We start from the raw sequence: 21,752 nt of genomic DNA on the forward strand, positions 1-21,752 counted from the left end.
CTGTGTTGAGCACACGTAACATGATAGCAATTTGCCATACTGTCATTTCAAACAGGACTTCCCCTCACTCATCATCTAAATTTCAAATCAGGGTACAGGAACAGGAGGTGAGGGTTAAAGTCACATCAGTGCAACAATGTGGCAAATGATCCAATAATCACTGCATATATCGTCATTAACATTCCCGAAACGTTTTATCTAATGTTGACCTCATTGTTGTGCACGGTGCAATTCATACCACCGCTCATCCTCCAGTTGGTGTGCATATTATAAGCCAGTACGAGATGCAAAATGATACGAGTACAACGTTCCTGCTACAAGGAAGGGCACCTTGCAGAAGAGGTGGAGAGAAAACAAAATGCAAGGTTAATGGGGATAAACAGCAGGTGCCAAGGTAGAGTCGGTTCTTTCACCCATGTAACACATCAGGGGAAAAAGTCCTTTCCATCTTTCTCTCTCTCTGCTGATGTAATTAAACCTTTCATAATTCTTGCTATCCCCGTGTGATGTAAATTTACTTCTGAACTGGTGCTGAGTGGCTGAAGTATCTTATAAGGTTAACCTGAATCTGTATACCTTTTTGCTGTGGCTCAGCTACTCAACCTGACAGTCCTGAAAGACGATGACAACAAACAGGCTCATCTGCATCATATCTGATTCCCCCGATGGGACGTGATTTTGTGTTTGCTGCGCCTGTTTCTGTCCTCGCACCTGCTGGTTTGCGAGCATGCGTGAGCGAGTTTTGTGCTGATGCAGAAGGAAACTGGCAAGCGCTTTGTAGTGAAGAAAAAAAGCGGAGACCAGGAGAAGAGTTACGGAAAGACCAAAACAAACACAAGAGTCAACTTCAAAAAAAAGTGTCAGACTAATGTGGTCTCATCCCATTTGGCAAAGGGTGCATTGAGGTTAAACCGAGTTCAAGAAGTTGCATGCTGAACGCAGCGAAGGGCTGTAGATGAGGCCTCTGCAAGCGTTGAGACTTCAGGGCTGTGCAGATGGTGTATGGGAAGCAATGAGGATGGAAACAAGATGAGAAAAAAAACAGACAAGGATTTGTTTGGAGAGGCAGACATGAGATGGGGGAGTGGGAAATGATACAAGAGGAGAAAGGCAAGGGGAGGTGGCTTTGTTATTGAAAGACAGCCAATGTTGCCCTCATTGCGGAGACGCCATGACTGTGATGGATGCGCCATGGATAGCATTGACTGTTAAGTCGTATTTGACAAATGACTATTTCAGCACCGGTATCGTCGTTACTTCGAAATTTAACAATAACATTGCTTTATTAATTTGAATGACTTCAAATGTGTTTGTTTAAATCTTACCCTGAAAACTAATAAATAGTTACAAAAAAACGCACACCAGTATGTGTCATTCAGCAAACCAAAGCATGTGGGACCTCATTGGTTACACATAAGAGACACAGATGGTGAGAACAGGCGGGGGCAAAATAAAAAGGCACACGTGGTGGTGTGGTCATTCAGTCGGTTGGCCAGAAGAAAGTTAAAATGAAATGACACCAAATGAGCAACTTGAAGTGGAGACGGGCACTTGCTGTACATACAGCACAGACTTATTGAGCTTTTCTGGCAATGCCCCTTTGGAGATGCTAAATTAAATACAAAGCTGAATCAGATAGTACCAAGAGTAATGAGTTCATGAAGAGGATATGGATTCATGTGTGTGTGTGTGGCGAGGAGTACAAATATTTGAACATTTTTATCAAGGAAAATTAACATAATGAAGGGGAAATATGCAAACAATCCAAAAATTAAAACAGTAAGTTTTTTTTTTTCATTACACGAATCAAATTCAGCACCATGGACAGCGACCGCCAGTGATCACAACGCCACAAGGCAACGCTGACACAATACCGAACACACCATTTTTATCCAAATCCGAAAGCAATAGCGATATTTTGTTGCCTGGCAAGCGAGTTTTTCCTCTGCCCTCATTCATCAAGTGGTGCACAGCTGTTTGGCCACCCCAAAAATTTGTTCATTCGGCCACGATTAGATTTCAACACGCTGGAATTTCTGCAGTCCAACATAATCGCACGATATTTTTCTGATGACTCACGAGATTAGCAGTGATGTTTCATGATTTTGGCAAACAAACGGTTAGAGGGCGTCGCCATAGTTTTTCCAGTAAATCGTCGCTTTATAAATATAATGAAATAATTATAGAACATGAGCGATTCATTAAAAAATATTGTTAAAAGTGAAAAAGACTACATCGTTGTATAAAGCCAAGTGATTTTACTTTACATTGTACAGTAAATGTAAAAAGTATGCTCTCGACTTGTGTTTGGGGAGAAATTCACTCACGCTGGAAGTGGTTCTTTGGTTTTGATGCCCGCATTGCCAGTTTTGGCTCAGTTTCCACTGGGTGACAGTGCGAATGTGAATTTGAACGGTCATCTTCCCACATGTGTCTTGTGATTGACTGGTGGCCTCTTCTTGCCATAAGACAGGTGGAATAGGCTCCGCCCCCTGTGAACCTGAACAGAATAAATTGAATAAAAAATGGACGAATCCCCACAATTCGAACACCCCAATTTTTTTTAGTTTCTACAATTCTAGCTGCTCTGACAATCAGAGAGTCAAATCTCCCCAGTTTCAAGCTCATTAGTGGCAGTTTTGGGCAACTTTAATCATTTTTAATGGTGTTTTGCGTTTGACTAAAAATATCAGCCTGCATGTTTTGGGTATTTTAGATGCTACAAAACTTTTTCTGATGTCAGTGAGGAAACAAAAAAAATGGTGTCGGTTGTCCTTTAAAGAGCAGGTCACAGTCAATGAGTCATGTTAAATCACAGGTGTCAAAGTCAGGGCCCGCGGGCCAAATCTGGCCCGCCACATCATTTTTTTTGGCCCACGAAAGCAAATCAAACTTGTTAAATTCCATGATTGCTAAAATCTGAGCCAAAATTTCAGATTTTTGGATGTCAACCACAATAAAAGTCATCATTCTTGACTTCAGATTCGAAAACGAGTTATTCATTAATTTGCTGTGTGCTCTATATGTAATATTTGAAGGGATTTAAACATTCTAATGGGTTCCCCAAATTCATAACGGCCCTCGAGAGGAAACCATAACTACAATGTGGCCCGCGGCAAAAATGACTTTGACACCCCTGTGTTAAATGATCGTTTCATGAAAATATGTTTACAGTGATGTCCTCACCCCTGTGATACGTAGTCCAGTTAACATGTTAGTATTTACATGTTAGCGTTTACATGTTAGCGTTTACATGTTAGCGTTTACATGTTAGCGTTTACATCTTAGCGTTTAATCTATTTCAAATGTTCATGTGTTTGCTTCTGCACACACGTTTGAGCGGATGTGGTGTTGAAACATGTTTTGATGATTCATTTTTCTTTCATGTGTTCTAAAATCAACATGTTGTCATTGTGGGGCCAACACGTGCTCGAGGCATTGGCATGACCTTTGGGTGTACAAGAATGTACAGCCGGCATGCTCGGATTCTGCATTCATTAACCTGAATTAGTGGACATGACAAGCTGGAATAAATGTAATTATTGGTTTTACGTATAATTAGCCTTACTTCGCCCATTTGCATACATACACTCCCTCATTAAGAAGGATTTGGAAAACCCCCTTTCATCCCCCGCTCGCCCGCTCACTTCATTGTTATTCGTTATTATGTTAAGACACTTTCCTGATTCGTGGGTGTGCTCCAGTGCGGTTTGATCAAGCTTTCAGGCATTTTCCCCGGGCGATCAAGAACAGCCGAATAGGTTCATGTAGGTGACAGGAAAAACACTTTTAGCAGGAACATTTTGGATCTGATGGCGGGCGGCACTGAGGCTTTCACACATTTGGACAAAATAGCCTGTCTTTTTTCCATTTTTCCCCCTGCTAGTGTGTGAAATGCAGAGGCGAGTCGACGTGGGCGGACATGTTCCGTGTGTCTTTAGTTATTTGTAGCGCTGACATTTTTTTTTCACCCCTACGAAATGAATGAGCGTTTGATATTTGTGCTCGAGCCATTGCTGGAGAACTGCACTCAAAGAAGAGGATTGGATCATTTCAGAACATGGACGAACAACCATTTGCGCTCACACTTGGAAACAAATTTAAAGTGTTCAATCAGCCTGCCATGCATGTTTTTGGAATGTACCCACGGAAAAAAACCCACGCAGGGCTGGGAAGAAAATGCAAACTCCACACAGGGACGCCAGAGCCAGAATTGACCCCAGTACCTCTGCACCGTGAGGCCAACATGCTAAAAACAAATCAACCGGGCTGCCCATTCTACTAATATAAAATCTGTTCTGGGACCGAAGAGTTATTTTATTGCTTCCGAGCGCCTTATCCCCATCATCTTCTTCATTCTCATGAGCAACATATGCTACCAAAGGCCTGTGGCCTTTCCTGTAGGCTCTTGACCTCACTGACGCGAGTTCTCGCACTTCATGCCAGCGGTTTGCACAGTGCAGCGGAGCCTCACACGTGCACCCGTAAATGCTCCGTGAGAGCCTTCCATAAACTTCAGCCCATCCAGTATGTTAGATTAAGATCCGTGACAACAGTGCTGTATTGTGACATCTGTACTGCATTTACAGTCTTTCCCGCATGTGAACATTCCCAGAAGTGGGCTTATAATCACAATATTTTTTACCACTATTTCTAAGCGGTTTTCAATTATGAAAAAGTATCACAAAACTCTTCATACTATGAATTACTTTTGTTCCAGAACTCTTTATTATTGTTTTGAAAAACATGTTCAATGTCTTTGATACCACTCTGTTCTTCTGTGCTGCTTTGTGGACTGCATCATTTTTGGGTCAGCATCCATCTATCCATCGATCTATCCATCTATACATCCATTCAACCATCCTATTTATTGTATTTATGTTCGTGTTAATTTATTCATCTATTTACTTATCTATTTATTTGTTTACGTATGTATTTATTTTTTCTTGTATTTCTTCATTTATTCATCTATTTACTTATTTGTTTATGTATACCTATTTATTTGTTTATTTATATGTTTTCATGTATTTCTTCATTTATTCATCTATTTACATATTTATTTGTTTATGTATACCTATTTTGTATTTGTTTATGTATTTTTTCATGCATGTGTTTATTTATGTATTTATATATTTATATATTTACTTATTTATTCATATATTTACTTGTTTATGTATTTTTATGTACATATTTATTTGTGTATACTTCTGTATGTATTTGTTTATTTATTTATACATGTATTTATTTATCTGTTTATTTTTTATAACCCTTATTTATCACAGTTTTATGAGATGACCCTGAGTGCTTTGCATTGAAAAAAACATTTGTTATTACAATGAAGGCTTTGATCAAAGGCAGCTAAAAAACGTCAGTGTAACAGGTGCATGTCTTTTTTGTGATGGCCTTCTGGGTTGGATAAGTGAAGAAATGGTTGAATAAAATTTGCAGAGCACATCTCATAAAATGGTTATGCACTTTCGACAATGAATTTTTCGAAGGAGAACCCCAAAATCACACTACTTGAAATTTTTGTGACAAAGCTCAATCACGGCTCAGCTTTTCTATTCACGAATCACTCGACAATCAAGACGGGTCGCAGTCTTTTTGTAGCGCAAACTGTTTTCATTTCATGTCGCCCGAGTCCGTCCACACCTCACTGTCTTCCTGCTAGTCATTTTGTGTGGTCGGCCCGGTCCCCTTGAGGCAAGAAGGCCGTGGACAGATGGCAGCGCAGTTGTAAAGCCAAGGGGGGCAAAGTGAGGAAGTGAGCTTGGGTGGCACTGAGTAACGAAGGGAGGCATCCACTCAAGAACACAATGTGCAAGTGGAAAGTAGCGGCAAAGAAAGAAACTTTGGAGAAAGAATTAAGGTCGCATGTCTGTTCTATATATGTAATGCTATTGTGAGTGTTTTTAAACTCATTCACTGCCAGACGGTGTGCAATAAATCATGCGTCCAATCCAGTGCCAGGGTTTGTTTTTCTCATTCTCACTCAAATTGCAGAACCAACAGAATATTGAGTTTTAGGACTACATCAACGTTCAATTCAGCATAGGCAACCTTAGACTCTCTTCTTTCATCAGGAAAAAATGTTTATTTTCAGCTTACTCGGTTGTAATGTTATCTGCATTGAAAGTGGGGGCGGCTGTATAAAAGGTAAATGCTGCCCCCTCGTGGGAGGGAAAAACATTGCCAGAGGTCTGACCGACGCTTGAAACGTATCCCCCAGGAAGAAAAATTCAGGAATGGCAGTGAATGACTTCATGAGCCAGAGGGCTTTACTGTCCGTTAGTTGCTTGTAGTAGTACAGTAAAATCACTTTCTCAATCCTCACTGGATGGCATAAACAAGTCAGGTTTTATCCTGGTGTTTGCACAGAAATTGTAACCAAGCTCGTCAAGACTGAGATAGCAATAAAAATCAATGCTAATGGCATGCGGGAGTTTGGAGTAAAATTAAGGTGCTGGCAGCCCGCTGGTTGATTGGTTAGGACAAATCTGCCTTATTGTGCAGAGGTGCAGGGTTTGATTCTAGTTCTGGGCTTCATGTGTGGAGTTTGCATTTTCTCCGGGTGGCTTTTCTCCAGGTATTCTGCTTTCCTCTGACATTCCAAAAACATAAACGACAGGCGGATTAAACACGTTGGAATTGAGTGTGAGCACATGTGATTGTTCGTTTGTGTGTGCTCTTCGATTGGATGGCAACCGGTTCCCTACTTCTAGCTGGGATAGGCTTCAGCACGCCCCCGCGACTATTGTGAGGGTAAACTGATTGGAAAATGGATGGATGATACTGATGATACTTGTGCAGTGTGTTTTACCGGAAACAAATTCCTTGTGTGTTCTACATACTTGGCAATAAAGAGGATTCTGATGAGAATAAGTCAAAATTTGTCCACCTTCATCTTCAAATACAATTTTACAATTTTAATTTGGTGTGCAGTGCAGGCGCAGGGTGCATGTGTGATAATAGCCAATTACAGTAAAGTCTCGTTATATCGATATTCAAGGGAGTCCGAAAAAATATCGATATAACCGGGACTATCGATATATCCGACCCTGTTTGCATGTAATTTTCTCCGTGCGTGCATAGAAATAGTATCGATATAACCGAGACTATCGATATATCCGATATCGATATAACGAGACTTTACTGTATATATTATATATATTAATAGTTGGCTAGGGAAAAAAATGAAGCCATTTGTCCTCTATTAACTCATTCACTGCCATTCATGAATTTATTCGGGAATTGAAAATATGACAGAGCGCCATTGCCGAATTTGTTTGGGTTTTGTTTTTTCATGCTTGGGTGCCGATAAAGGGCCTCTGGCAATGTTTTTTTCCCTTCCATGATGGGGCAGTATTTCCCTTTTTTCCATGTTAGCGCTTTGTTTTAGCTTCAGCTGTTGTTAAAGCGCTATATAAACCAATATGTATGTATTGGATTGTATTTTGTACAGCCACATTTCAAACTCATATAACTACAGACCCATATAATTTAGGAATTAACTCTTTTTTTCTGATGAAAGAAGAGAATCTAAGGTTTCTTATGCTGCATTGAATGTTTATGTAGTCCTAAAACTCAATATTCTGTGGGTCCTGCAATTCAAGTGAGAATGACAAAAACCCTGGCACTGGACTGTAAAGTGTCCTTGAGAGTTTTGAAAGGCGCTTAGAAATAAAAGGTATTATTATTATTATTATTATGATTATTATTATTATTATTATTATTATTATTATTATTATTATTATTATTGTACATGTCTGGCTGTGAATGAGTTAATGAATCATCTGAGGTGCAAAAATCAAACAACCAAAAAGTACATTGCCTCCAACAACATTAATTGGGACATTTTATTTCTAGCGATGCTTATCCGAGTGCAGCGAGCAAAGGCAAGCCCACCGCTTACGCTCATTTTGAGCATTGTGGACCACATGGGAGGAAGACACATGATGCGTACGACTCAAACTGAAATTTTTTGTTTGTCATAATGAAACCTAAACATAAATCGAACAATCAACATTTTCATGTTTTTTTTTTTGGATGAAGAGTATATTATGTAAGCAATATGATTTTTATGTTTGCGTCACTTATCTCAGAGATTTTTCAAAACTGATTTGTGAATCCGTACAGACTCCACAAGTGCAAAAGACGAGCTTGAACGAGAGCTTGACTTACACCGGACTACAGATGAAAGCGATGAATGACTTTATCTTGGTCAGACAACACGGCAAGCTCGACCGGCGCTACGGCAGCTCGTTTTGATCTGGACGCTCGAATAGATTATTGGTGGCTTGCTTCACCGCCTGGGTGGTTGCCTCATGAGGGGGTCAGACGCTCTCAAAGGTGCTGACGAGCTGTTTAAGTGGGGCGTGGTGGCTCAGTCAGCATCTTCACTCTTGAATTTTTCAAGCATGCATTAGCATATTAATGACCTCATTTCATTCAATTTTTTTTTTTGGGGGGGATTGAGTTTTTTTCTAGTCTGAAGCTGCTTAATATGAAGTTTATGAAGTGTTCTTTTCCATGAAGAAGTTATATTTCCCATTTTAAATCATTATTTTACGGCGGAACCACCTGATCGATACCGTCGCTCTTTTAGCAAGCCGGCGATTGATACAGAGTTGGTGAATCCAGTTTGCTTAAGCGGATTAATCACACCGGCGTGTCATTGACACGTCGTGCCTCATCATGTTCCACTGAAAGCACATTTCATTAGTTCCTGATTGTGCGGCCAAGAGAAATCTTGTGCTTGCATGCGTTTCCACCTAATTGCAGTGTTCTGTCATTTTCCGCGAACCAAACTCAAACTCCCCCCTCCGCCAAAGAAGGGCTTGATATTCATTATGAGGAGCTGAGCTCTGATTGGACGACTGCACATTCTCTGGCCATCTCTTCCGGATAGCAACAGCCTCTCCCTCCTCCCTCACTGGAACCCCACTTCTTAGCACCCCCTTCCTCCCTCTTTCCGCCTTCAAACGGGAGCCCGTATCTACTCCGCCATGTGGTTTCTTTCCCCACCTTCCATCCCTTCCCACAATGCACCTGGTGCGCGGCCGCCGTCGTTAGATGTGGCGGTATCCACGTGTTCCTCCTTCTCTCTTTCTAAACTGACTTGCTCAATCCCGCTAGCTCCCACTGCTGCGGCAGCATCTGGAGGTGGTTGTCATGGCAACAGCAGCGGGCCTGAGCCCACCTCCTCTCCCCTTAACACACACACGCACTTACACACACACATACACGCACACACACACACACACACACACACACACACACACACACACACACACACACACACACACACACACACACACACACACACACACACACACACACACACACACACACACACACACACACACACACATCCACATGCTGAGACAACGCCTTTACCCCTCCTCCCATTTGCTCCTCCCTCATCTTTTTTGCACTCTTTGGTGCATTTTCCTTCAATATTGACCCGGATTCAGCTAGCGGCGCCAGTGGCCATGTGGTAGGTGCAAGCTAGAAGAGGACACGTGTGACAGGGGTGAGGGAGTTCACCCTTTGTGGGTTACTGTCCAAGCGCACCTGAATAAAAATCCCCCCAAATCCTAAATCCTTATTCGTACTCTCCCCTGACCTGATTACTCACCCGACATCTTCCTACCAACATGCTATCAATGTAAAGACGCAAGACAAGGAGGCACCCACACCCACCCTTCACCATCCTCAAATGTACTCTGCACCACTATCTCCTCGGTTAAATATTTGAACAAAGAAATCAACCTGCAGATGGCAACAATATATTTCTCCTCCTTCCTGCTGACAGATGTATTCATTTATTACATTTTTGGTACAGTTCCATACTTGTCTGTGAGAGTTCCAAGTTGTTGTAGTAGTAGGAGTAGTAGTACTCAGTAGTAGTCGTTGTCATAGTGGTAGTTGTTCGGCCACATCTGTGTTGCTATTTTGTAATTTGATGTCAATAAAATAGAAGAAATCAGAATCAGAATCATCTTTATTGCCAAGTATGTAGAACACACAAGGAATTTGTTTCCGGTAGAACACGCTGCACTAGTATCATCATCAAAAAATTGCTAAGTGGCACGATACAGTTCCATTCGGGCTACTGTTGAAAGAGTTCAAAGAAGCACACTGACCTTTGCTCAATTGTTCTGAATCATCAGATGTGCTGGACCAGCAGAGGGTGCTAAGGACGGGCTGCCTCGTGAGCGGGGTCCACACTCCCCCCATCAGACGCAATAGCAAGCTGGCCACACTGGGCCGCATCTTCAAGCCCTGGAAGTGGAGGAAAAAGAAAAATGAAAAGCTAAAACAGAGTTCCACAGGTATGCTACGCGGACTCGTGTTATTTTGTTCAGGAGTCGGTAGCGTGGAAAAGATAGTCGAGGAGATTCGAGTCGAATAAGGCTGAGAATATCACCTCCGGTCTGGCTTCTTTCCATGAACAGATGTAGCATTATCCAGCGGCCTTCTCTACCACGACTCAAACTCCTCCAGCCAGGGCTGCTGTTCAGACGGAACACTCCTGCTTGGCGGTTTCGGGGGACCTTTGAACTCCAACCTCACTGTCAGCAGTGTGGAATATCTTGGGCCAGAGGAAGAACGTCCCCTTGCAGGTAGAATTACAGTATTCCTCACTGGCCCAAAGTGGACGTTATACATCATTCACGTGACAAATCAACCGGTGGGTTTAACAAAGCAGACTTGATTTGAACGAAACTTGCTGCAGATGTTAACAGTGGGGGATAAAGACCAAATTGCAAAGTTTTGGTCACTGAAAGTTGAAATTTTAGGGGCTCTCATATCTTGGCAACAACTGGGTGAATCTTTGCAAAATGTGTAATTCTTTGGAAGATTGGCACATATTTTAGTACTTTTACCTTGTGAGCTCTAATTTGATGTCGGATCAGTTCATATTTCAGGTAATGTTCCTGCATGAAATTTATTGGAGGTTTAGAGATGCATTTTTAGACACATAAAAATTGAAACTATGGATTCCCTCAAATACTACAAATTGACCATGCATTGAGTATTGTTTCGCAATTCTCAAATATTCAATGAAAGAATTGCTGAGCTTTAATCAGCACTGTATGAGACAACAGTAAACGATCGCATACATGCCCCATAATAAGTGGAACGAGGACAAGAAATATTAAGACTGCGCTGACACCATGGCAACATGATTTTTTTTAACTGTACTGTCAATGTTGAATTGTACTGACCAGTAGACGGCAGCAAAGACAAACAATTGACAGTCCGGAGTCCATGTATGCATGATATTAATGGGGCTCAGCTGGTCCCAAGATGCGACGCATATGATCCAAAGTTTAAAGTCGAACGTGTAATTAAAATGTCATGGAGAAAAAAAGTCAAAACATATTCTCCTCCACCTGTTTTCAATTTCCCACAAAACCTCATTGGGTTGGTGGGTGAGCTGTAACTGATTGCAGCTGACTTTCAGGCAGGAAAGGAAAGGAAGTGCAAGGGTAAAACTGTGGACTGCGTGTTCGCATAGCCGCCTCACAGTTCAGAGGTCATTGCTCCATACAATACCTGGGCTGCACACTTCCTTTGTGAAACTTGCACGTTCTCCTGGTGGTTTTTTTTAGGAAAAAATATATAAATACATGTAAAAACGTATTTGGGATCAGCCAAACCACCAGTTTAATAACACCACGTGAATAAGATATGTGACTCACAAATATGTCGAAATAACTGAACCATCTACCACCCCCTCCCACCCCTCCCATTCGCATCTCCAAGTGGTCACCCCCTTCCAGGACAGTGAGCGTCTGGAGGAAACTGTAAACGCAGCACTAAAAGATGAGGAAAGAGATGCAGAGGCGCACCCTGTCGTCGAGGTATCCAATGGCCTGCCGGACATTAGAGAGCGAATGGAAGAGGAGGAAATTGCTCCAGGAACGTCTCCGCCACAAGTACCTCCAAAACTTTTGCCACAGCTCATAACCGGAGACGGTAAGCATCAACATATTTTAGGAACTGTCATATTTAATTAGAAGGGACACTTTGGGGTTGGATATATAATTCTGCAAAGCAGAACGTGTCAAGCCATGTTTGGGTCAGCTTGGCCGTGACTTCTACCAGTACCTGCATTTCCAATTTTTGGAAGTGAGCTTGGAAAAATGCAAGAGTATAAGCAGCATTGCACATGGATAGATGGATACATCTTTTTTTTTCTTCCAGATTCTGGCCCCTTGTCACTCCCTCCTCACCATCCTAACTCCTACCACCCTAAGGAGCTACCACATCGGACTCCAGAAAGTCTAGTTCCCATCACCCTTCCCCTACGAGGGCCCTTGGCCAACTCCTCAGGCTCGCCTCACCTTGGCAATATGATTCATCCACCGATGCCCCCTAGTTGTATCATGGAGGAACTACAAAGAGCGTTCGCCACCAAAAACCGGCAGGAGAGGTGAGCCTGCAAACAGAAATCACTTTTTAAGGGAAGACTTTTTTGGGATATGGGTGTAACTTTTTTTTCTGCACAGTTATATAGACTGGGTCATTTTTTTCTTGACAATTCTCTTCCTGCGGTTGTGCATCCACGCAGTGTGCATGAGCAGGGCTCGCCATCTCCGTGGCTGTGGTGCTCGGATGGACGCCTTTCCCGCTCTAGCAGCTCAGAAAACCAACACACATCGCTGGCAGGCATCTGCGTCGGAGGCGGCGGTTCCGACTGGCCCAAGAAGGAGGCGGAGGAGAACAAGGAGAACGTGCGGCTGGACCAGTGCTTCTCCAACACATCAGGCCTCCCCAACGATCTGGATGGATGGAACGACTCGGTTATCTCTGGTGCGTCATATGCTTTGCTTAAGTCTCAGATGCCAAAACACAACATCTTCCATGACATTGGTTCGATTCCAAAATTGTTCTAAACCAGGTGTAAGGAACCTATGGCTCGCGAGCCATATATGGCTCTTTTGATTTTTCGCTGTTTATTTTCTGTTTGGGCGGCAGTTGATTTGATGCTACTGACCGAGGTGGCCATTGATGTTGAAACAGGTAAACACCCCCTTTTAGATAAGCCTGACAGAAGTTAAAAAAAATGACAAGTAGTATCATACACTTCAGGTTGAATGGACCGAAGCATTCGCCTCTGTGGAGAGAAAAGGTTCTGCCGTGATTCTAATTTGCAATGAAACTATACAATGAATAAAACAGTTGAATAGTGGCACTTTGACAAGCCTCATGCTAACGTTAGCATCAATATACTTCTGCGAGAGACACACACACACACACACACACACACACACACACACACACACACACACACACACACACACACACACACACACACACACACACACACACACACACACACACACACACACACGCGCACACACACACACACACACACACACGCGCGCGCGTACACACACGCATTTCCTCCCCCTCAATAATGGGACTACCATTAAATCAAGGTTCAATTCAATACGGAAATAATTATTAATAATGATGACAATGTCCTAATTTATGCGCAAACATGTATGAACCACAAAATGAGGGCCACAGGTTAATTGCATTTTTGTTATCTTATGAAAGATTGTCTAATTGTTACACATACCAAGTATATGTGTACATATTTTTTTATGCAGGCACACTTCCTCGCAGGCTAAGAAAGGAGTTACTGGCTGTCAAACTACGAAACAGGCCCACCAAGCAGGAGTTGGAAGATCGGAACATCTTCCCGGCAAGGAGTGACCAGGAGCGGCAAGAAATACGGCAGCAAATTGAAATGAAGCTTGCTAAGTAAGTTACGTTTTATTTTATTTCCTCTTTGCAGGGGAGGTGGAAGGGGTGGGTGGGGGTTGGCAGTTTTTAGGGTGTTGACAATAGAAATACTGTTAACTGCTACAGCCACATTCTATTCAGATGTGCACCCAAATATAATGGGTTCTTGGGAAGTGTTTTATGGAAACCCTTATTTACAAACCACAAAATAAATAAATACCTCAATAAATACATGCATAAATATGGTTTTTGCTGCACTCAAAATGATTCAGCCGCCATTGCATTGGTTATGTAAAATATACGAACTCTCTCATGTAAAAGTCTCTTGTAAAATAGTTTGTTTGCAAATCTAAACATCAGAATCAGAAAGCCTTTAATCGTCCCACAATGGGGAAATTTGCAGTCCACAGCAGCAATTTGAAATGGGATGGGGTGAAAGGATAAAAAAAACAAGATATTCTAAGCATAATAAAAAATATCGGAAACTTGTTGTGTGTACTGTAACTGCAAAAAATGTTTCATAAAAAACTGTACATAGTGCAAGTATAAAAAAAGCACATTGATATATGTAGCTATATGTAGGTGACTGTGCTATTTACATTACAAGAGTCCATTTTTTTAAAAATTATATATATAAATATTTACATTTTATTTATTTATCGTTTTATATTTTCATCAACAAAGTGTACCTGGATTATTTGCAACATTCCTGACAGCAAAATATCAGTGCGTAATTGAGGCCCATTTAAAACATATTGGACATTTTTTTAAACACGAAACTTGATTCTAAAAACATTTATAAACCCCCAATCTGCATTCCCCAAAAACAGGTAGAAGTGAGAGTGTCAAAATATTTTCACACTGCTGCCATCCCGTTTCTACTATGCGACAGCTACTGCCTTGTATCTTTGACACTGTACAGTGAAAAAGAGGCATTTAAAAACAAGCTAACACCCATCAAGTTAACTTTTTTTCAAATAAGAAATGTCCTTGATGAATGAAACACTGCTCCGTACTAAATCTACAATACCAAAGCAAAGCAGCTTCATTTATATAGTTCATTTCAATGTGCTTCACTTCACAAAAAGTCCAGCATAAAAAAAAATCATTGACAAACGAAAACAATAGACATTTATGAGCAGAGTTAATAAAAAGAAGCTGACTGAAATGAAAAAAAAGAAACAAATATTTGGGAAAATTGAATTGAAAAGACCTCAATCATACAAGTAGTTATGGGGGTGATGAATATTTCTTTTTTTTTTAACCAGGAATTCATTCAAACCCCAAATTGAAGCATCACATCATCTTGGGAAGGCAACAAGATATCACCGTCCATTCATAATGCAAAGAATATTATGTTCCTCCACAAATGATTAAGGCAGCCGTCTTTTCTGTTGAACGACAGTGTGAAGCCAGATTTTAAACAAGCAATGATTATTTGGCAGTGATATCCGAGCGAGCGATCCATATTTGCAACTTGTGCAGACAGAGCGCGCCTCCAGGGGATCGCTTTGTACAAGATGCACCGTTTCACGTCAGCAAGTGCCTGCATGCTGGGAGAACGCAATCGGGGAACGCAATGTCCAAATTGTACAACGGCGGTTATTTCCTCAGTGGATTGGTAACAAGAACATGATTCTTCGGCACCTGCATAACAAACACGAGGGCGCCACTAAATGTGTTGCATAAGCAGATGTGTGAGAACGTAGGGAGGTGGAGGGGGGGGGGGGCAAAGAGGTTTCCACAGTTCCTGGGGGGGGGGGGGCACATTATTGCGCCACCATATCTATTCTTAGATCTGTGAGGAGATTGTTCTAAATTAGAATTTGAAGAAAAGTCTTTACAAACAGGAGTGGAGTTGGGAGAGTGCCAGTGATTTGAAGACAATTCCAACTGCAAAGCACACGTACTACACAAGCAACCATGCACTCTCACATTCACACCAAAGATGGGATGGAATCAGATCCTCATGTCTGGAATTGGCATATCCGTCCCGTGTTTCGGTGATCCAGTAAAAGGCACGATTGATTGAAGACTCATGGCTGTGAATTTGAGTGTGCAACAGAATTGGCTGGCGGCTAGTCCAGGATGTATCAGGATAGGCTCTAGCTCATCCATGACAAATGAGGACAGAAATTGAATGGATGGAGAGCATATGTTTTTCATTGAGAGAAAAATTACGTTTTATCCCCCCTTCCTTAAAGTGAAGCATTTTTACTCACTAAAGACAGTGCGGTTTTTATATCCTCTCCTGTTGGCACAAAGCCATTTGGGAGCAAAATCCTGGCAACATAGAGCTCGCAAGTGATCTACATTGTGGTTCTCGTTGCACCCTGGGAATCCACAGTGAATGCCAAAACAATCCATCACACACACATCTCTGGATCTGACGGCAATTATATCACGACTCCATCTCGATTCATATCAATGGCTTTGTATCAAGACCTGCCGCTGCTGCATTTACTGCGCATCCTGCAGAAAAATGCCAGCTGGTATCATGGAAAGTGATTCTGCTCAGTCTATACCGGTTCACTTAACTGATGACCTTGCTATTTTTAGCCACTCTTCGCTTCGTGGCTGCGTTCCAGCCTTTTCTATTCTTGGCTTCAGTTTCCTGAATAATGCACCTTCACCCACTCCCCACAAGTGTGCCACAGAATTAGATTCATAGAAATGAATTGTGAGGGAACACGAAAAAAGAAAGGAATAGGGCAAGTGCACAGTGTGCAGTGAGCATCTTTCTTGTATCTGGCATCATTTCATTTTAGATAACACCTTAATCAGCCATATTATGAGTGTATAGTATGCACAATCTATGGACATGAATAAAAGAGCTGTATTTATAAAATTAAAGTTTGATCACTCCACTTAATAAGAATAATCAGAATATATCACAATAATACCCTATTTTCCGGTGTATAAGGCACACCCAAAAGCCTTAATTTTCTTCAAAAGATGACCCTGCGCCTTATAAACAGGTGTGCGTTATATGTGATGTAATATTGAGCCACAACAGGTCTCGCAATTACTACTCGCAGCCATAGACTCCATTAACCCCCTCCACCTGTAGAAGAAGTCATGCGTAACAAACCCCATGCAGCCTTTACTATAGCGCCTTATAGTGTGGTGTGCCTTTGATAGAGATTAGAGAAGCCTTATATTTCGAAAACCTTTATATATTCATGTTATATTTGGAAAACTGTTTTGATCCATTCGTTATAGTCCAGTGCGCATTATATATCGAAACAATTTGAAAATACACCATTCATTGGGCCTTAAACACAGGAATATACAGTAATATGAATAATACAAAAATGAGAAAAGCATGAGTTAATGCTCTGCAGTCCAACACTACTGCAAACTACAACTTCAAAACTGTTGCCCAAATTTGAGTCTCATCTTTAACAAAGGGAAATGACTGGATTGTTCCCACAAGATCAAGGACGGTGGTTGTTCAAGAAAATTCTGGCATTTTATCAGTATGTATCCGCCCAAAAAGAACAGTGGAAGCCTGTCGTGAGAGCGAAAAGGGGGCGGGTTTAATATTCACAGCGCCCCCCACCTCCCCCTTATTTACGAAGCCGATAGGAGTAGAAAAAAAGGTGACTTCTAAAAATAGCACCACAAAAGCCGGCTCCGTGTATAGCAGAGAATTCCCCTGCAGTTTGTTGCTAGGGAGAAATGAGCATTCTTGCTCGTATAAGTCATTGTGTAGTTGCCTAGCAACGCAGATGATGTTTCGTTTATTGCAAACGTGATAAAGGGTGTGGGGCGGGAGCAGTTTCCTCATGAAACAGGAAAGTAATAAGTGTGGTTGCCAGCTTTTACGTCGGATGCCCTTCCTGACACAACCCTCTGTATTTATCCGGGCTTGGGACCGGCACAAGAAGACTTATGTCCCTTTGTGGCTACAGAACAAGCAACTCGCTCAGTAAAAGGCTCCCAAACACAAAATGGTCATCAGCAGAGCAACAATCAAAAAAGCAAAACTATACTCACCATTTGATGACAATGCTCTGATCTTACCATGAAATGGGCATGGCTTTCCATTTGGTCAAATAACAGGTTGGGAAGTTACCAGGAAGGGCATCCGACGTAAAAGCTGGGCCAAAACAAACATGCGTATCATACCTCTGAAGATGGAGGTTACTGATTCGCTGTGGCGACCCCTTGAGGGGAAGAGCCGAAAGGAAAAGAAGAAGTCCTTTAGCTTTCAATATGAGGGTAAAAATATTTCATCTAAAAATGGAAAGACATTTTATTGAGTGAAGTGGATTTTTCCTATCAATTGTGCATTTACTTGTGTTTAAGTGTATTTTTTTCTCAAAAAGCACGACGGGTAGGTGCATTATGCTATTTTCGGATGCTGAGTCGAGCGTGTGTTAATTAACAGTGGCTGCTGAATTACATCACAGTGCAATGCAAAACATAAATAAAATACATCTCCATTTAGCTTATTATTATCTGACTAGAGAGACTAGCATCACTGTGTATAAATATGTCATAAAAAATTTAATTGACACAAATAGCCTTGACAATGGACTTGTTTCTGCTGCTTTAAAATAATGGGTGAAAAAGAACAAAACTGTCAGATCACCTAAATACTTTTGTGTTTTGTAATCATAGAGAACGAGTTGTTTTAAGAAAAAAACAAAATCCAGAGCTGTGTGTTCACCTTGATATTGCCCACGTCACAAGTACAGTTATCTGTGAACTCAGGACAAGGGATGAAGGAGGTCCAACGGAAAGGGTGGGATTCTGCTCTGTCCTTTGCATAACTGGATCATGGCGGTGGAATTCAGTTCTGTAGGGTAGATCACGTTTGATTATTCATTTTACATATTCAGAGTTCACAAGCTCATGTTATTCTTTATAGTAGACCATTCTTTGGGTGTCTTGCTGACAAGGGTTGATAAATGAACACTTTTAAAAAGATCTCAGGGGACAGTCAACAAAGTGTCTTTTTTGTGTCAAAATGTGTGAATAGAATTCAAAAGAATAACACAAACTATTTCCTTTTTACGTGTATTGGATTGTCTTACGATGTGGAGGATTGAATCTGGGATCCTAAAATCTAAAAAAAGCACAGCAATCCCCTGCGTGGGCTGCTTGCCAAGTGCACATCAGGAGGCCGGCCGGGGGATGCCGCGCGAGTAGGAGCCCGCTAAGCCCCGCCCTGTGCTCATTATGTATGCAGTAACCAGGGAGACTGAAGCAGAGCCACACAGGCAGCCCATCACTACCCACTTGAAAAGCTCCTGTAGTAGCGTGATCGTGCTAGTAGAAGACCGCAGTGCATTGGCGAGACATGGAGCATCTCGGCTTCCTTGAATAATCCATCAGGAGAAGGGCAGGGCAGCATTTGAGTATTCCAGATGTTCGGAACACCTCTTCCCAAGTACCACAGCCGCGGTTCGGATGCGAGATGGATACATAGGAAAAGTGATAAAAGTACAAAGAGGACAAAGCCATGACAGTAGGACAGTGGACAATGGTTCAAAACGTGGTTTTGGTGTTTCTGCGCAGGAGGCTGAGCCAGAGACCCAATGTGGAGGAGCTGGAGAGTCGGAACATTTTGAAACGTAAGTTCATGTTAAACTGCTGCCAGTCTATAGTATTTATAAAGAGTAGATGAGGACCGTATGATATACAGTATATAAAGCACAAGGCAATGTGATATTATTCACTCTGAATCTCTTCAGTGGGAGGATAGCCCTTGATGTGTTTGTTTCTCAACAAAGGCAAATGAATGAGTCTTTTGTAGGAAACAAAGACAATCCCTTTCATGAAACCAAACTCACCAAAACATACAAAATGGAAAAATGATACTGACGGTGTATCTTGCACAGTGCAATATATTGCAACCCAATAATAATTTCACTTGTCACAAGTGAAAATGGCCAGTTTAGAACCACAATGTCAGAGAGGTAGTAATTAACAGTATTAATTTTTGTGGTTGTAGTTTGCGGTGTCCTAATAATTCCCACCCAGTCTGCTGTATCACATGAGTTTAGCGTGAGAAATCAGGCGTGCCGCAGGAAAATATCCATTATTTAAGTACCATACTTTTCGGACGATTGAACACACTTTTATTCATCGTTTGTATATAAGATATTCTATATAGATACTAAAATTTGAGTTCAGACTTTTATCCGAAATTCCCATTTCCTAATTGAGCTGAGGAAGCACAATGTTCACGCCTCACAGGGCAGAAGTACTTAGTCTGTGGCGTTTGCATGTTCTCCACATGGGTTTTCTCCGGGTACTACGGTTTCCTCCCACATTCCAAAAACATTCATGGCAGGTTCATGAAACGCTCTAAATTTTCCTTAGGAGTTACTATTTACACCACCAAAAGCGCAACCAACTACGATTATACATTTGGCCTCAATGCAACACGGGCTAAATTATATGAATCCAAGATTCCAGTGTGCATAATTGTGTTTGGGATATTGCCACACGGGCTCAGGAACAATTCACAAAAACATTATTGGTTGCTACAGCTCGTCAAATATTTGCAAAAACAACACAGTTTATAAACTTAAAAATTGATTATCTTCTTTATTCAGTTTATTCAATAGAATACAGGTTGTAATTGATTTGCTTGTATTCTGTTTTGATTTATATTTTACACTGGTCTCCATGTCGTTAGAATTTTAGTTTGCATTAATAGAAAAATGCCAAATAATAATCCAAATGAACTCAAAGTGATTTCATAAATAAATCCTGGATCCATCTCATGGATGTTGTGCTTTTTCAGCTCACATTTCAATTTCGGCAGTTTTTGCATGACCCTGCTTCCTGGCAATCAGTAATAAAACATTTTTTTCTCCTTCCAGAGAGAAACGACCAGACAGAACAAGAGGAGAGGAGAGAGATAAAACAGAGGCTAAACAGAAAGGTAAGAAATTATTCAAATTATTAGTGCTTTTACTTTTTGAGTTGTTTATTTCAATTGGAGTAATGGCGCTTAGAGTGACCGCCTTGCATTTCTCGCCTGTTGCAGCTCAACCAACGGCCCACGGTCGATGAACTTCGTGACAGAAAGATTTTGATTCGCTTTAGTGACTATGTGGAAGTGGCCAAGGCTCAGGACTACGACAGGAGGGCAGACAAGCCCTGGACGAGACTCTCAGCAGCAGACAAGGTAGCAATATGGTTCAATGTTCATCACTTCAGCGGAGAAACGCCTCAGTGCTGACACCGCCTTTGGTCTTTCTCGCAGGCTGCCATCCGGAAAGAGCTGAATGAGTTCAAAAGCACCGAAATGGAAGTACACGCATCCAGCAAACACCTTACAAGGTTTGTGTTCTGAGGCGTACACGGGCGTCTCGTACATATGGGAGCGGCTATTCTGGGAAGCAAGGCTCTTAAATTAGCTACTCTATGTTCCTCCTGGGGAGGACGGGGGAGCTAAAAATAGATGAAAGTGCCGCAGTCAAAGAGAAAGGGGGGGGGGGGGATAATCAAATGACAACGTGTCCTTGGCTAAGCTTGTTTGTGTTTGTAACAGTGACCCAGAGAGAGGATAGGAGCTGCCGGCACATTTGTTTTTGGATCAAAAATAGAGCACTACCAAGGTCGCTATTTTCAATCTCCTCACGTTTGTCTCCTTAGGTTCCACCGGCCATGAGAGCCTGGAGTTTCTTCTGTGAAGAAATGTTCGTTCTGAATGTGCTCACTGTCGACAAGTCTCGGGGGCCTTTTCTGTCTTCAGCGAGTCTGAACTTCCCTTCCTGCTTGGAAAGGAGATGATGTTCACCGCTTCACGTTCAGAAAGCCACTGGCCTTTCAGGGTGGCAGCAGACTGGTGGGGGGAGGATTTTAGTGTGGAGTCCTCTGATTAGCGGGATGAGCGGCAATGAGGATAAATACGTTTTGTTAATAAGTCTGTTGAGGAGGTGACGGGGGAAGGGGGGGGTCCGTACTGTACAATGGACAAGACGACTTTTTGTGAGAAGACGTGCATGTGGTCACCTTTTCTTAACTGC

At 41.8% G+C, this 21,752-nt stretch overlaps 1 protein-coding gene and 1 long non-coding RNA gene across 2 annotated transcripts in view; one reads left to right on the forward strand and one right to left on the reverse strand.

The window, feature by feature from the left end:
* Positions 1–21,650, forward strand: part of phactr3a (phosphatase and actin regulator 3a) — a 26,861-nt gene extending 5,211 nt beyond the window's left edge. The window contains exons 2-12 of the mRNA XM_089010146.1: positions 10,173–10,334; positions 10,458–10,625; positions 11,773–11,985; positions 12,214–12,442; positions 12,581–12,822; positions 13,626–13,779; positions 19,288–19,343; positions 20,601–20,662; positions 20,768–20,908; positions 20,987–21,063; positions 21,379–21,650. Coding sequence (XP_088866272.1) covers positions 10,173–10,334; positions 10,458–10,625; positions 11,773–11,985; positions 12,214–12,442; positions 12,581–12,822; positions 13,626–13,779; positions 19,288–19,343; positions 20,601–20,662; positions 20,768–20,908; positions 20,987–21,063; positions 21,379–21,394 — 1,520 coding nt within the window. The 3' untranslated portion in view covers positions 21,395–21,650. The remainder of the gene's footprint in view (positions 1–10,172; positions 10,335–10,457; positions 10,626–11,772; positions 11,986–12,213; positions 12,443–12,580; positions 12,823–13,625; positions 13,780–19,287; positions 19,344–20,600; positions 20,663–20,767; positions 20,909–20,986; positions 21,064–21,378) is intronic.
* LOC148903870 (uncharacterized) lies at positions 2,304–10,538 on the reverse strand. Its single transcript, XR_016116622.1, has 3 exons — positions 10,430–10,538; positions 10,146–10,284; positions 2,304–2,500 (listed from the first exon to the last, which is right to left on the reverse strand). It is a non-coding gene; the product is annotated as an uncharacterized LOC148903870 (long non-coding RNA).
* Positions 21,651–21,752: the final 102 nt, after the last annotated feature.

The sequence above is a fragment of the Hippocampus bargibanti genome, linkage group LG01 (assembly GCF_051943395.1).
Source record: "Hippocampus bargibanti isolate YZ-2025 linkage group LG01, ASM5194339v1, whole genome shotgun sequence".
In the NCBI taxonomy this organism is placed as follows: Eukaryota; Metazoa; Chordata; class Actinopteri; order Syngnathiformes; family Syngnathidae; genus Hippocampus; species Hippocampus bargibanti.